General features: G+C 47.0%; 1 protein-coding gene across 9 annotated transcripts in view; it reads right to left on the minus strand.

Annotated features, from left to right (window-relative positions):
• BCL11A (BCL11 transcription factor A) overlaps window positions 1–16,418 on the minus strand; it is a 60,044-nt gene that overhangs the window by 6,130 nt on the left and 37,496 nt on the right. For 5 of the 9 annotated variants that reach the window (XR_008204372.1, XM_052674074.1, XM_052674021.1 and 2 more), the window contains exon 3: window positions 1–1,740. This exon is cut by the window's left edge. Coding sequence is in view for 8 of the 9 variants with exons in the window: in XM_052674074.1 (XP_052530034.1) it covers window positions 1–1,740 (1,740 nt within the window). In the remaining variant the exon portion in view is untranslated. The remainder of the gene's footprint in view (window positions 1,741–16,418) is intronic. The other 4 variants (XM_052674045.1, XM_052674029.1, XM_052674064.1 and 1 more) reach the window with 2 other exon arrangements.

The following is a 16,418-nucleotide window of genomic DNA, read 5'->3' on the forward strand; positions in this document are numbered from 1 at the left end:
CACAGTACTCACAAGTGTCGCTGCGTCTGCCCTCTTTTGAGCTGGGCCTGCCAGGGCCCGGGCCACTAATATGCGGGGTGCTCCCTCCACTTCCCGTGCCGCTTCGGCCCGAGATGCCACCATCCAGCTCTCCCGGCGGCGTGGAGAAGCGCAGGCTGCCATTCTCTGATGAGTGCTCAGAGGAGGAGGCGAAGGGCGATTGTCGGGAGTCACCGAAGCTGAGGAAGGGGTCCTTCAGCTGCCGCGAGGCAGCGTAGCCAGCCAGCCACTGCGAGTACACATTTTCGGTGTTGGGCATGGCGGCTGTGGGTAGGTCGAACTCCTTCTCCAGCTTGATGCGTTTGGAGAAGGGGCTCAGGGAGCTGGGACTACCTAGCAGCAGCTTTTTGGACAGGCCGCCTGAGGCAGACTCCCCAGGGGAGCAGCCCCGGCCGTTGACCGCCCCGTCGTCAATGCGGTCGGACTCACCAGCCACCGAGTCTTCATCGCAAGTGTCCCTGTGTACCTCGGCCTCGGAGAGGTGGCCCCGTTTGTGCTTCTCCCCCAGCACCTGGTGGAAGGCCTCGCTGAAGTGCTGCATGGAGCTGAGAACCATACCTTGCATGACATCTGGCATCGACCGGCTCTCCTCTCCAGCCCGCGAGTTGTTCTCGTGGTGGTGGGCCGCCTCCAGGTTCATCCCAAAGCCATAATCTGGCCTCTCATTCTCGGTCAAGTCCTCCTCTTCTTCCTCCTCCTCTTCCTCCTCCTCCTCCTCCTCTTCCTCTTCCTCCTCATCTCCATTCTCGGGGATCATGTTGGGGTCATTCTCACTCTTGAACTTGGCCACCACTGACTTGAGGGCACTGCTGGCACTGCCGACCAGGTCGCTGGTGCCGGGCTCAGGGGAGCTGGCAGTGGAGAGCCCATCATCAGACTTCACTGTCATGGGTGATGACTTGTGCATGTGTGTCTTCATGTGGCGCTTCAGTTTGCTGGCCTGAGTGCAGGCATGGTCGCACAGGTTGCACTTGTAGGGTTTCTCCCCAGTGTGGCTCCTGCGGTGGACCACCAAGTTGCTCTGGAACTTGAAGGTCTTCCCACAGAACTCGCAGGACTTGGACTTCATTGGTGGCTGGGAGGGAGGAGGAGCGGACTGCAGAGGAGGAAGAGGTGGTGTGGCCAAGAACGGGGGTTTGCTGCCAGGCTGGAAGGGCTGCAGCAGCCTTTGCATAGGGCTGGGCCGGCTCGGGGACAGGGGCGGACTGGAGGTGTTGCCGGCCAGCTCCCGCAGCCGCCGGGAGAAATCCATAGCAGGGGGCTCCATTGCCATGGGGTTCAGTCGCAGCACCCTGTCAAAGGCACTAGGGTGATGGGTGGCCAGAGCCATTTCTTCGGCACCCAGGCGCTCTATGCGATGCGGATCCAAATGGTGCCTCGGGGGAGGGCTAAAGAGGGGCGGCGTGGGTGGGAATCGCCCTTCTCCCAGCCCTGACGCCTCTCTCGAGACAGAGCCAGGTATTCTGAGCAGGTTAAAAGGGTTATTGTCTGCAATGTGAATCCCATGGAGAGGTGGCTGGGAAGGGCACTCTGCACCTAGTCCTGATGGGATACCAACCCGTGGTGTCAGGGGGCTGCCATGCTCGCTTTCTAGGTAGATCCGTAAGCCGTGCGTATTCTGTGCGTGCTGCAAGAGGAACCAGGCGCTGTTGAAAGGTTGTTTACAGGTCGTGCACGTGTAGCTGCTGGGCTCTTCTTTACCTGCAAAACAACACAACAGCAGCGTAAATGTTTAATCGCATCCACGCCTGAGCTGTCCTACCACACAAGGCCACAGCCAAGTGGGGAGAGGGGAGCATTCAGGGCTGGAGGAAGCTCCACTCCACTTCCCAGCTCAGAACTGAACTCAGAACTGTGGAATAGGGCCCGGACCAGGGAGAAAGTTGCATACAAACAAGGAGTGGGCTGGAGCACTGCAGATGGGCTCAGGCTGGTGAACGGCATGGCAGCAGGGAGCAAGCACACTGTTACATGGTCATTTATTTTGGGAGATAACATGGGCATTACAAAGGAGTGACCAACCAATAAATAATTAAACAAAAAGCAAGCTAATAATGGCATAAGAAAGCAATCCCTGATGATATTAAAAAGCAAGAGAAATCAATAACTTTTTGAGGGCATAAGGGAAGAGCAGTGGGAGATAGGGAGACAATGAGCACGTTTCCATCAGTCCTGGTAAGTTTGTGCATAAGCAACTTCCATCTCCGTATGCAATTGTTGCTCAATGCTGGTAACTTGCAACAAGAGCTAAGATGAGCACAAAAAATAATTTCCAGTCCTGCCTAGCTGTTCTATCGAGATGCTATTTCAGTGATTTAGGAAAAATAAAAAAATAAAAAAAAATAAAAAAAAACACCCCTGAGATTTGCCAAGTACAAATAACAAAAATACCCCCAGGGTCTTCCCAAGCAAGCTGTGCCCAGGGGACTCCCAGCTCCAGCCAAACCTCTGCAGGTAAATCTCAGCATGAGACAATGTGAGAGATACCCAAATAAGGTTTAACACAATTACCTAGTATGAAGAAATGGGAATTAAAGGAAAGAGGGAAAAAAAAAAAAGCAAATATGGAAAGAAAACATAATTTTATCCACAACCGTCTTGTTTCCCATCTCCATTGAGGAGAACAGCTTCATCCAGATGTCTTACAATGAGCTGAATGGTGAGACGGGAACAGCAGGGAAGCAACCAGCAGCACCACCAGCAGAGAAATGCTGCAGCCACCCACTTCCTCCATCATTACACATTTGGCCTGACAATCTGAATTGGGTGAGTAAAACACACCTTGGCCATCTCCAGCAGGCATTTAACACTTTAAGCCACTTTAAAAGCTCTTGGAATAATATTTGACATCTCGTCCTTCAACTGCAGCCAGCGTTCAAATAAAATGCATCACAGTGCTTGCTATGTGCCAGGCATGCGAGTGCAGATAAATACTTAAATCTGTTGAAATTAGAGCAAAATTCAATTGGGCTTTCACATTCACTCTGCTCATTTGTGAGCTCAGGAAAAAGGAAGAAAGGAAGAAAGGAAGAAAAAGACAGACAGAAAGAAAGGAAGAAAGGAAGAAAGGAAGAAAGGAAGGAAGGAAGGAAGGAAGGAAGGAAGAAAGGAAGGAAGGAAGGAAGGAAGGAAGGAAGAAAGGAAGAAAGGAAGAAAGGAAGAAAGGAAGAAAGGAAGAAAGGAAGAAAGGAAGAAAGAAAGAAAGAAAGAAAGAAAGAAAGAAAGAAAGAAAGAAAGAAAGAAAGAAAGAAAGAAAGAAAGAAAGAAAGAAAGAAAGAAAGAAAGAAAGAAAGAAAGAAAGAAAGAAAGAAAGAAAGAAAGAAAGAAAGAAAGAAAGAAAATAAACATGAAAATTTCATCCTGCTTTGCTGTAACAAAGTGGAAGTTTTTCCTGACGCACTGTAAGTCGCACATCATGGCAACGCACTGACAAAGTAAGGCTACCTTGTTTCTCTATTTTATGAATTAGCACAGAGAAAATAACATTTTATCTTATAATGAGGACACAACATACAGTGCTCGCTATCACATTTTAGTATTCCCATCAACTAGATATTCCAGATCATAAGGGCAGCTAGCATAATCATAATGTCAATGAGAAGGGCTGTTACGACTGAGACTAAAGATTACATGGAAAAAGCTGCTTTGAAACTAGTAATTATTACCAGTCCACTAATAGCAAATGATGCATTACAGTTTCACCATATAATCTGTATTTCACTCAGCTCCTGCCAGTACAGCCTTATTATATTACTGTGCTCACAAATTCTAAATTCCTAAACTACAGTCATCAATAAATGTGTTACTTGCCATAATTTGCAAAATTACTTTGTTCAAAACATCTTCGACTGTTATAAAGACTAGAATTGATTTCCTGCACGGTAAAATTAGGGCTACATTGATTTAGTGGAGTGTAAAATGTAATATTATTCTTCATTTGCTTTCCTGAAAAACAAGTTTTTAATTTGCCGTCCATGTTTGGTAATCAAGACAATAATTTAAATTTAAAATAATGTTTATGTACAAAGCCTCCCTAATCTCAAACAACCGACCATTTTCGAAAGAGTGTCATAAAGCTGGGCAATAAAAGAAAGCAATGAAATGGTTAAAATCTGTGGTTTGCCTCCACCTCCTACTTTGAAGAGACACCATTTCTAATTTGTCTATTAGTGCTTGGTTAATTATGGAGGCTATGGACTGACCAGCTTAACACAGGCCTTGCCAATCGGTAAGAATTATGGAAATTGGTTGCTCGTTACGGGCAAGCAGAGGCATGAGCAACACAGAGGGTTTGGAGGCGTCTCACCTTCCCTTTATCCCAAGCCATCATGCCTGGTTGTGCTCCTCTAGTAGCCCAGGCTGGAAGGGATCCAGTGGATGCTTTGTTTCATAGCTTGCCTCACCTTCCCCCAGGGCAGTGTGGTAGGACAAAACAGTTCTGCATTGCCACTAGGGTTTTTCCAACAATTTCCAAGAGACTTACAGGAGTGTCCCAAACCTGGATGTGAAGCAGGACACCACTACCCCAGCCCATGGCTCCACCTCTATCCCTTCTCTCCTGTTGTTTGCTTATTGGTGATCCACTGGAAAGCACCTTGGTATACACAGTTCCCCCCACATAACCAAGGAAGCACACAGAAAACACGGCACATTAAGTTTTCTGAAAGAAAAAGCTTGAGCCTCTCCCAGTCCCTCTCCAAAATTTGTTTGTTTTCACAGCTTTTCACTCAGTGAGTGGAACAGGTGCTGGCACAGGCTGTCAGAGGAGATGAGGATGTCCCATCCCCAGATGCTCAAGGCAAACAGCAGTTGGGGCTGATGGGCTTTAACGTCACTTCAAACTCAAGGTATCTATGATATCAAGGACTGTATCAAGGATTCTATGATAATTTTCTGTAGCTCCATGCAAGTGCAGACATCCACAAACACATGGGCTTACTCCCCATGCAAAACTTCATCCTGAGACCACACATCTCCATCCTCCTGCCCATGCCATCAATACCACACAGCACTTACTCTTCCATCTCACGCAGAACCATGTCTAACACCTTGCAAAGTCTATTTCATCTGCATTTATCAACCAAGCTTGTCATCCTGAAGAATGAAATCGGGTTTATTTGACAAGATCTGTATTCCATAAATTTGAGTGGCATGTATTGTATTTTAGCTTTAATTCTTTATCAATTGAATTTCATGCCAGCTCCTCAATTATTTTCCCTGAGCAGATAAGCAAAGTATTACTAGTGGTCTTCCAGTTACCCAGCCACACATGAACACTATTTTCCCAGTGTGTAACTTCATAAAGAACAAGCATCACTTGCCAACATTTAGGAATTCTTGGGTGCAAGTTTTCAGGGCTTTTTCATTTAAAAAATATTTATCTCCATTGGACCTCATATAAAATCCTCCTCAGCTACTAATGGTATAGAAAAAACGTCACTACATGCCTACGATACACAAATGTAACATTTCCAGCTCTTCAGCATATTGATCAAATACCACTACCTTGATGCTCCCTTTGCCTAAGCCCAGCTGTGAGCTCTCCAGGAACGCCTGTATTTACAGCATTCTTTTTGGCCAAGGTTGCCTTCTCCTTCCTGGTCAGATCAGAATAAAAGCAGCTTCCAGTTACCATTCTCTGTGCACATTCTCTGTTACATTCTCTGTGCAGTTCTCTGTGCACATTTTTCCTCCCAGAGAATCTTACTGACAACTTCCCTTACCTCTTGGGAACTGGCCCCGGGCCCCATGGGGAGCACAGAAACATGGTGCAGCCCCATTCCCCCTTTGCTTTTTCTGGTGGCACCAGTGCCAAGGATCTGGTTTGCAGGCTTGCACAAAACCCTCAGAACCACAGGAGGTGGTGTCTTGGATGTCATGCACAAATCCTGAACCAATACACCCCACCCCTCTTTTTCCCAACCCCATGGAGATTATACTGGGACACCCCGTGGTGAACAGGAATGCATGGCCACTAAGAGCCAGGCAGAAACCCAGTGGGTCTCACCAATGACTGCTCACCCATGACCACAGATATACTCCTGTTGAGCACCCCAGCCCACAGACAGCCAGTGCTACCACACCACGTTTCTAAGGAGCACCATGTAGTACCTAAAATGCCACTTGGAACAGATCCTACCTTCCACGGCCCCAACAGAAGTGAATTAAGTTGGAACACATGCGCAACAGATTTAGATTCCGATCTGAAAAACCGTTAACAAATGACTGGAATGGATACTGGCATTTGAGCGCCTTTCAGGGCAGTTGGCACAATTAGTTAATAAAACAGGAAGATATGCCCGCTCTCAGCATTCAGAGGTTTCTCTACATTACAAAAATAACATAGCTGATCCTTCCTCACCGTGCTCACAGAGTAACCCAGCAAGCTCCCGACACCTGGGCACAGCACAAGGCTGCAGCCGTGCCCGCAGCACCAGCAGCCGTGCCAGACACGGGCTGGGGAAGGGACCAGCTGGGAGGAGAAGCTGTCAGTTAGATGCCACTGCTGGGAGTGAAACACATTCTGGAGCAAGGCGCCCAACTCCAACCATTGCCAAGTGAGTAATGGAATAATCTGCATGTGCGAGCCAATGTGTTTTGGAAGAGCTTCCTCCATTTCTCAAAAGTCAGGGTTAGATCCAGAAAAGCTGCTCTCCGGACACACAGGCGCTTTGGAGAAGTGGCAAAACAGCTACGCAGCATCACACCTTCGGGTGACCGCCTGGCTCTGCAGACCCTCTGTTTTCCTGTGCTTGCTTCAAGAAACACACAGGGGTGCTGCCATACTGCAGGTCCCATGGGTGACTTGAGCACATGCCTGAGACCTTTTGCCATCAGACAGAGACCAGAGCACCTGCAGCAAGCACCTCCCTCACTTCTGCTTGCCATGTAAGACAACTCGAGCCAAACCCAGAGACTTCTTCATCCTGCTTTAATGTCAACTAACTGCTTCAATTTTGGACTGATAAATGTTGTTATGCTATTTAAAGGGGGGGAAGAGAAAGAGGAGTTAATTGTTACCACTTGTACTTGATTCAGCTCTCCTCCATCTGGCCTGTCAAATCTCTCTTTTTTTTTTCATTTTTGGAAATCTGTACTGTTGAAATTCCTTCAACCGAAAGCAAGCGACACGGAGCCGTTGGGACACAGGAAGCTCAGCAGGGACAGGAGATAAGTGGGTCCAGTCTTGTCTGCGGTAGCCACTTCTCCCTTCAGCATGACACGTGGGCTGCCTCATGACTCACCTTTTCCTAGCAGTCGACACCATCAGCACAAGTGGGAAACAAACTGACCTGACAGGCTTTTCCTTAGTACCCTCATCCTTCCTCATGCCCCTCCAGGTTACAGGAGGCGTAATATTAATGGTCCATATGAACAAGTTATAAGCAGCTGCTTGTGCTGTTCTTATCAACAGTGCTGATATTGTTCCAGTGATTAATAATAATAATTATTATTATGGCTGCATTTATGTACTACAGAGAACTTTCTGAACTTTTCTGTTTATCACTCTCAGTGCTCTTTGTGAATTTTACCATCACAGTTTTCAGTAAGTGCTGGGGCTGGTTCACTCCTTTAGCACAGTGGTTTTAGCCCAAAGCAAGTCGAAATTCACTTCTCAGTCTTAACTGAGATTCGATGATCCTGATTAATGATCCTGATTAATTAGCTTGAATAGAAAAGGAAAATGCTCCCAAAGTCTCCAGAAAGCAACACAGTGTTGTTTACGAATTGAGAAGCACTGCTACTGTCGTGTATTTAAAAAAATACAGTTCTGCAGAGGAAGCTCACGTTGGCTGTGAACGGACAGATGTCGGCTCCTGGAAACAATGTTCACATGAGTTTAATGAGTTCACATTAAACATCTAAAAAATGTTTTGCTTTGTGGGATCCTCAGTGACTTGCTCCCCCAGCTGCCTTTCTGCCATGACTTACCTATCGGTTCATGATAAACAGTAAGTAGTCATTACTGAAATGAATTCATAAACTGTTTTCTTCCTTCCTGAAAAGACTTTTTTTAATATAAATTCAACTTCCTGAACTTATTTTAGTAAGATTGGCAAAATGTTTTCCACAAAGTCCCAACAATGCCGTTATTGCACAGACTATACTTCTTTTGAAGAAGAACCACGTCAAAACACTATGCCACACTACTAAAGCTATTACCCAAACTTAGAAAGCAGCAGCAGTAATAAAACCAAGGTGGAGCCACCATCACTTCACCATTCCAATGCATACAATTAAGGGCAGGGTCTCCAGTCATTCATTTCTTCCTTCAAAAGCTGTGTTTTCAGCATCTCCAGCTGTCGCTCTTGAAAGCCTCCCACCAGCATCACCACTGGGACAGTCAGAGGAAACCAGGTCCATCTACCACAAAGCCTAAAGCCTGTCAGCTGGAAGAAGTTATTTTGGGCTTAGGGCTGGGAAAGGACTGAGCAGAGACCTCACTGGAGCCCTGATCCACAGAGGCACCAAAGCCCATCCTGGCTCTGGGCAAAGCCTCAATCCAGTGGCCCACAATTACACATTTACCCAATGGCTGTTGGGGACAATCAAGTTAATAGCCCACTTTCTAAATAAAAGGTAATTATATTGCCACAGAGATATTCCAAATAATTTTATTCACTGATGCACATCATACATGATGAATTATTTCCTTTTCTAATTTCTGTTGGCTCCCTTTTCCTCTTCTTGCTCTCTTCCCTTCCGACAGCCGTATGACTAAGTCTGAATAAAAGGCAGAGAACGCTTCAAAAAGTTTCCTTCCAAGAAATGAACACCAAGACTGTGCTGAGCTACAGGACCCCTGCCAGAGCAGGGCAAGAGAAGACAGGGTGACAGAGGCTGTGAGGAAGGAGGGACGCAGCCTCCCACCGCTGCCAGTGAGGCACACCTCCTCCACACCTCTTCTTTGGCTGTCTTTCTGTAGCACTTTTTGGCATGCTAAGTTTTCCCTTTCTCTGACAGCTGAGGAGTGGAGGGATAGCTTCAAGGCTGTGGAGTTGGGCCACACTGCAACAACAAATCTGTCTGCTCTCAATAAGTAGGAGCTGCTCTGTCAGAGTGACACAGCCCCAGTCACCTACTTGCCACTCTCGGCTTCCTGCTCAGAGCAGGCCTGTAGTTTAAGTTTAGTAAAGGGGATGTGAAGACTCAGCATCATTCCCCTGGAGAGCCCCGTTCCATCATTTCCTTCTAAAAATGAACTCCTTCTGGCCCTCCTCGCCTAGCCTTCCCCTCTGGCTCACTTTCCTCTCACTCTCAAAGCAATGGTGTTTAGCCAGCAGCAAACCATCCTGACAAAGTGAGTCAGGGAAAAGCAGGTCCCCCAAAACAAGCTCTGTGGCTGCAAATCACCAGTTTGGAAGGAAAAGGTTTATTCTGTCCCTCACCAAGTTCAATGTCACCACAGAGTTGCAAGCACAGCAAGTGTTGAGTCGGATACAATCGCATTTTCTCCATCACTTGCACAAGCACCTATTAGTAGAATTAATAAAATTTTTCTCTGCTTTGCAAATAGGACCAAAAGGTGTCGTAAAGTTGTCCAGTCTCCTCCAGTTTATTCCATCTCCTCTCCACAGATAAGATATCCTTGAAGCTGAAAATGATATAACACTGAGAATATCTAGAATTGGAGGATGTGAGACTTGCAAGGATTGCTACAGCTTTATTGCACTCCCAGGGCAGGGAGAGTATTTACCATACATATATCACGTCAAGGAATGCAAAAAAGGGCATATGAAAATTTGGGGATTCAGGCTCGGGAGTTTAAATTCATGGAAAGGAAGATAAAGAGTGCTTTTTCTTATTTATAGATTTGCAGATGAAATCCAGCAAAAAGAGCCCTCCCCCGAAAACCCTCCTTTATGTCAGCACGGCTGATTCAATTTCCCAGCTCACAAGGTCTCCTCTGCCCGAGTACTGCCCAACCCCAATAACACACACTCTCCCAAGGTTAAGATCTGTTTCCTTACAATAATGCAGAAAGCTGTTGTTTCAGTAGCAGCGGCGGGAGCCAGCTTTGAAGGACAGGTTAGTACCACACTACATTTAACTGGATTCAGTTCATCTGATTATACAGCGCCTCGGTTTCTGGAATATGTAATCATCTCTTTCTGATGACATTTTAAATATCCAACTAGACAAATAATTGTGGCAATAATTGATAGCTGAGTCAAGCTGGAAGATTATTGATTGGCACAGTACCCAGCGAAACAAATGTTCATCTTTCAAACATTACAGTGAGGATGCTTAAATCTAACTTTTGCTGATAAATGATAAAAATGTGATTTACTGATAAAACCACTGGAAGAGAATATGCACTTCAGGATTTGATTACTTTGTGAAATTTTTAGAAGAAAAATTAGTCACCGGGATTTATATTCTATTTTGTGTGAATAATTGCCAAGCTGGGGATGAGGAGGTGAACATAAATACGTGCAAAGCAGACTCCAGGAGTCATTGATTAACCCTTGTACCCCCTGAGAAGCACATACCTGCGCCTGCCTGCCAGCAGCAGGGATGCACATGGAGTGACCTCGGCTCTGCAGGTCAGCTATGAGTGCGGGGCAAGCACTGGGGTGCCGGGCAGGCAGCTCAGCTCACTGAGGCAGAGACAAAACGAGGCTTTGCTCTCATTCACTGTGGTATAGATCAGGAGTGGTGTCACCAAAATACGCGGCGTTACATTGCCATAAAAGCGCCGTGAACGAGGGGAAGATTGGGTGCATTTGTAAATGGGATTTGCGGCCTTGAAAGGAGGGGCATTGAAGCTGAAATAAAACCACATCTCAGATCTGATGACGCTGGGGTCTGTTTAAATGCGGTTTTCCTTCTCATCATGAAAGTCCGTCAGCCTCACAGCACTGCCTGTGCATCACAGGGAGAGAAATGGAGAAAGTCTGACACTGAGCAGAGCGAGGAGCAGGAGCCGTGGCACAGCATCGCATGTGGGCAAAGGCAAACATGGATTGGCTGCGTTGAAATTAAGGAAAAGCTCCCAAATATTTGATCAGGGAACAAAGACAAATTTCAGAGTAGGAGATGAAAAATGCACTGCAATGATTTGAAAGCAAGCCCTTAGGAGCTGACCAAGCCACACCAAGTGGCTGCTAAACCCATGCACATGTTAGCTAGCTACAGTGATGCACTGAACCTTGATAGTCACAGCATGCGAAGGCTCTCTGATTTCCAGAGCCCCAGCAAACTAGGAAGCCCCTGGACTCTGCCAATGGCGGTCACTCAGAAGCACCCAGAGCCCAGCTTTGAGAACTCAGCTGCTGCCACAGCCCTGGCAGAAAGCTACAAGTGTGGCTGCTGTGCTTGCATGCACACTACCACATTGGAAACAAAACACCAAGGAAAGCTACATTCACTTGACACCATCAAAAGCTGCAGTTGCAATCTATTTGGATTTTTTTCCTTGCCAACTGGCTGGCACAGCCAGTCCAGGAAACAAGAGCAGCACTTATCCAATCCTGTGCTGGTGCAGGTCTCCCAAGCAAGGGAAGTTCCTTGCAGAGCAACTTGTCGGTGCTGAAACACCAAGCCTCAATCCCACAGCAGCCTGCGTACACTTTGCATCTGAACCTATGACATTTCCTTCCTTCTTGGTATTCTTTCCTTCTCCCTGCCCTCTTTTTGTGTGTCTGTGGTTGCAGCTACCTGGATCACAAAGGAAGGAACTGTGCGAGAGAATGCACCCAGAAGTGCAATCCTGTCCATCCCCAAAACAAGCCAGTCTGGGAAAGGTGGGCATGAGAAACAGGGTGGTGCTCACTCCTTGGTGCCAGATGGGGAGCCAGCAGCAGGAGGCTGAGCAGAAGCAGTGAATGCATCATGCAGGACAAACACTGGTTAGCATGAGTAGCCTAGGCACTCTGAGATGCCCCTGGCCACAGAGGCTTCCTTTGTGCGGTCAGAAGCCCCACTGTGTGCAGGACAAGAGGTTTTGGAAGTGCTCACTAGCAAGAGCTGCAATCAACCTTTGCAAGACTCCTCAGTTTGGGACTTCTCACCATATTCCCTGATTTGACCACACACACAGAGCAGAGCTGTGACTTTTCCTTCAGCTAACACTCCATCATGGTGTGGGAGAAATGCAAATGGAAAGAAAATCTTTTTTTGTTTTGTTTTGTTTGTTTGTTTGTTTGTTTGCTTGTTTTGCTTTTTTGGTTGGTTGGTTGATTGTTGGTTTTTTTCTTTTTTTTTTTTTTGCATATGCCAGCACCAAATAAAATGAGAAACCTCTGTTTTGAAACACAAGAAAAATGGTTCAAGTCCCAGTGACAGCCCAAAGGCAAAATGACAGACCCACGGTCACACAGGGAGCTGGCGGCAGACACACTAGCAAATTAACTCTCAGGAACAGTCTAGCATTGGCAGGGAAATGAATGAGATGATCTAAGAGATATTTTCCACCTCTAATAGGATTTGATGATGATTTTGCATAGTCTTTTGTGCTAGCCTGGCTTTTGATAAAGGCATGGTGTCTCTTTTCAACCCACATGTGAGTGAGAGATTAATAAGTCGCAAACTCGGCCCACTTCTGCTATAAATGGTTCCTGTGCAGAGAGGGGAAAAAAGACAAGCTACAGCTGATAAAAAACTGATTCCACTCAGTGTTTTACACCCAAATCCTGAGCTATCAGGAGATTCAGAAAAGAGACAATTTCTCCTCCAGCACCCAACAAAGGTACTGATTTACTAAGCAGTTGAGGCAGTGATGTATGAGCTCAACTCTTACCCTTCTCCTTGCCAAAAAGTCTGCAGAAGAGCAGGGCTGGAAGCAACATGCCCATTAGCTCTTAAATAAGTGGAAGCAGAAGAAGCTTCCCAGCACAGGAGAGTGGGCAGAGCCCTGCAGGTGAGGAAGGCGGCACTGAGGTTGGGTTCAGAGTTGTTGCCCAGTCCTGCTCTGGACAGTGCAGGGCAACAGTTGAGGAGCAGCCTCGGAGGATGAAAGGAGAGCGCAGCAATGCTTAGGAAGAGAAAGAGAACAAGAGTTCTTAAGTTTATGAAACGGACTGTAGAGAAGCCCATCTTTTTTGCAAGATAAGCATTTTGTTACAAGAAAATGCAATTAAATGTTGTAACTGCCAGCACTTAGATACCAGTAATAGATAGCAATAAAAAAACCCTAACCTGGACTGATCCAGAGAATAATCCCCAGGGCAGTCAGCGTGGCTATATGATGACATCTCTTCTTGGGCTGAACTCCATGGGTTGCAGAAAGTTGAGCAACAAGATGCAGGAGCAGGGAGGTGATCATCCCCTGTACTCAGCTCTGGTGAGGCTGCACCTCAAATGCTGTGTTCAGTTTTGGGCCCCTCACTACAGGAAAGACACTGAGGCCCTGGAACATCTCCAGAGAGGGGCAGCGAAACTGGTGAGGGGTCTGGAGCACAAGTCTTATGAGGAGCAGCTGAGGGAGCTGGGATTGTTCAGTCTGGAGAAGAGAAGGCTCAGGGCAGACCTCGCTGCACTCTACAGCTTTCTGAAGGGAGGCTGTGATGAGGAGGGGTGTGGCCTCTTCTTGCAGGCAGCAAACAGGACCCAGGGAAATGGCCATAAGTTGTATCAGAGGAGGTTTGGGTTGGACATGAGGAAAAACCTTTTCTCTTAGAGAGTGGTCAGGTACTGGAATGGCTGCACAGGTGTTTAAGAGGCATCTGGAGCTATGAGATATGGTTTAGAGGCTTGTGGTAGCAATGGTAGTGAGAGGACAGTTGGACTAGATGATCTTGCAGGTTGTTTCCAACCTTGTGATTCTGTGATTCTATGATTCACTGACACAGCACACACCTAGCTGCAAGCCTTGAGGACAAAGAGATCACTTGTGGTCACTCACCAGCAGTGCCAAGCAGTGCAGCCAAGTGCAGCAGGGCCCAGAGATGTGGGAGCTGCACACAGATATCAGAGCGGCCATCCTGACCTGGGCTCCTTCACCACCAACAATGCAATGATACACAATGTCAGCTCAGGATGCAATCCAAGTGCTTCCCATCTCTCAGTTCTGAGGTCTGAGCATCTCCAAAGACAAACAACAAAAGAATATGTCCTCCTGTTTTCTCATCTGCAGCTATATCTCACCTTGCTTTTGAAAAAACACAGCTGGCCATTTGTTTGAGGGTAAGAAATAGGCTTCAGGACTTTTATTTTTTTTACTTTTTTTTTTTTAGCAATAACATACTAAGAGATGAATAACATTAATAACACTGAACAACAATATGCTACACTTCATTGTATCTAAGGCTGAGGAGTTCAGCATGCTTTGCAGATGGCCGCTAATGACACAGAAAGGAGCTGGATGGGCAGCAGCTCCATAAGCGATGTGGAGCCAGTGTGCCTTACCTGTATGGGGCAGGGCTGGAGGTGGCCAGGTAGAGGGCATGTCTGAAATTGCCATCAGGTTCACCTCACCACAGCTCTGACGTCCTTGGCAATCCAGTTAAGATTTGACAGCATTTAAAGATGACAGTGCTGGAGGTAATGGGACAATGCCATAACAGGATTACAGGAAATGTGAAAGAAAGGACATACGTACGTAATGTCATTTAGATAATGTCATCTATGAACAGCTTTTGCTTCCATTTTTGCTGACAAAGAAGTCAGTATCGCTTATAGAATTCCTTTTAAACTCTGTTATTGCCCTAAATAGTTTCCTCTTTCCCGAGAGAACTCTTGCACACACCAGTACAAATACTTCAGCACTTACTGGCTGGACCCCATGACCAAGGAGTGCAGAGGGTCGGGGCAGGATATCTTACATATTCCTGAGCCAATGCCTGAATTCTTCTCCCTTCACCTCCTCCCAGCACCCTTCCCATCAGCATTCCCTCACAGTCCTGTCACAGCTGCCCTGTCTGCCGTGAGCACAGCTTCCTCCTCGCCCCACTAGAAGTGCTGCTGCGTGCCAAGTGGCTGGCCACAAACAAAGGCGTGTTTGACCAACACTTGCTCCCAAAACAAAACCCTGGGCTGGAGAAGGAAGTCCCAACAAGGAGGGGGAGCCGGGTTTGTGGCTATTTAGGAGCTTCAAGACGTGCAGTCGTGCCAGACAATGGTGTCTAGCATCCCCACGCTCCAAGAAAATCCCCCTCTTCAACACCAAGTTTCTGGTGAGGTCTAACAAGAAGAAGGGATGTAACAGGAGTCCCTAGGTTGAGGACAGGCAATGGGTGCTGCTTGTTGGGGACAAAAGCCACTGTGTCCAGTGCGAGTCCTGGCAGGAGCAGTCCTCCTCCCACAGGAGAAGCTGAGCTTTGGAGTTTCCAGCTTCTTAAAGGTAAAATTCTATGGGTAGGTTACTTTCCTATGAACCAAAATAGCCTCCCAAAGGACTTGGGGAAGGATTTCTGGAGCAACAGTTATTGCCGGGAACAGAGACGTGGCTTTGGTGGCCAAAATTAATGGAGAAATTCAAGGGGTGCCTACAAGGTCCTTTCTTGCTACCCTTTCCCAGCAACGTTTACCCATCTTCTCTTTTTTATGAGCAAAATGCTTCTTTTGCACTTCTCAGCCTTGCCTTAAATGACTCCTTCCCGAGTCTGGTGAAAGTAACTGTTACAAAGAGGAGGACCTTTTGCCCCATCTATCAGTGAGATATTGGCAGGTGAAGCTGGCGATTAGAGGAAACACCCTGCTTGGACAGCTGGCCCCCACCCCGATAAGTACGGTTGAAAACCACAGGGGTTACATCGCTGTGTGCAAGCCCGACAGTCTTATCCGGTAATAACCAGACGTGCAAATCTTCACCACGTTGAGCAACGTGACATCTGTCTGTTTGAGCAGTGTGTGGAATAACAGTGGGGCTGGGGGGAGTGGCAATCCAAATGAGCAGGATGGTGTGAGGACAGAAAAGGTGGTCACAAGACAGCGGGCACCCAGTATCACTTTTTAGTGTGTTTTAACCCCAGCATGGACTTCTGGATTGTACGGTTAACAGCTCAACACATCAAAATTTCCTCCCTAAAGAAAGGGAAGCCACAAATGATGGACAGGGCAGGACGTGGACAGCAGCAGAATGCGCTGTGGTCACTGAGCTGCTGGCAGGGACCTGTGCAGCTTCTGCTCTCCAATTTCCCCCAGCCAAAGCCACAGGCTGGTTTCCCCAGCCAGCACAGTAGTCTGCATCCCCAGATGCCAGACACAGCACCTCTGGCTTCCTTTCAAATAGAAATGCTTCTCTCCTTCAGAAAAAGCATTGGTGGTATTTCCTTCTATGGGTTTACTGCAGACTTCCTGCAGGCGTTGGTGGGAGCAAGACCACATCGTCTGTCTGTCTGTCCAGGCATACATTACTAATGGAGCACACTCATGATAAACACAGATACATTAAAATTCCCTCTCAAAGCCGTAATATTTGGCTCTCCAACAGCACT

This window comes from Tympanuchus pallidicinctus, unplaced genomic scaffold, assembly GCF_026119805.1.
Source record: "Tympanuchus pallidicinctus isolate F22 unplaced genomic scaffold, pur_lepc_1.0 scaffold1, whole genome shotgun sequence".
Lineage (NCBI taxonomy): Eukaryota > Metazoa > Chordata > Aves > Galliformes > Phasianidae > Tympanuchus > Tympanuchus pallidicinctus.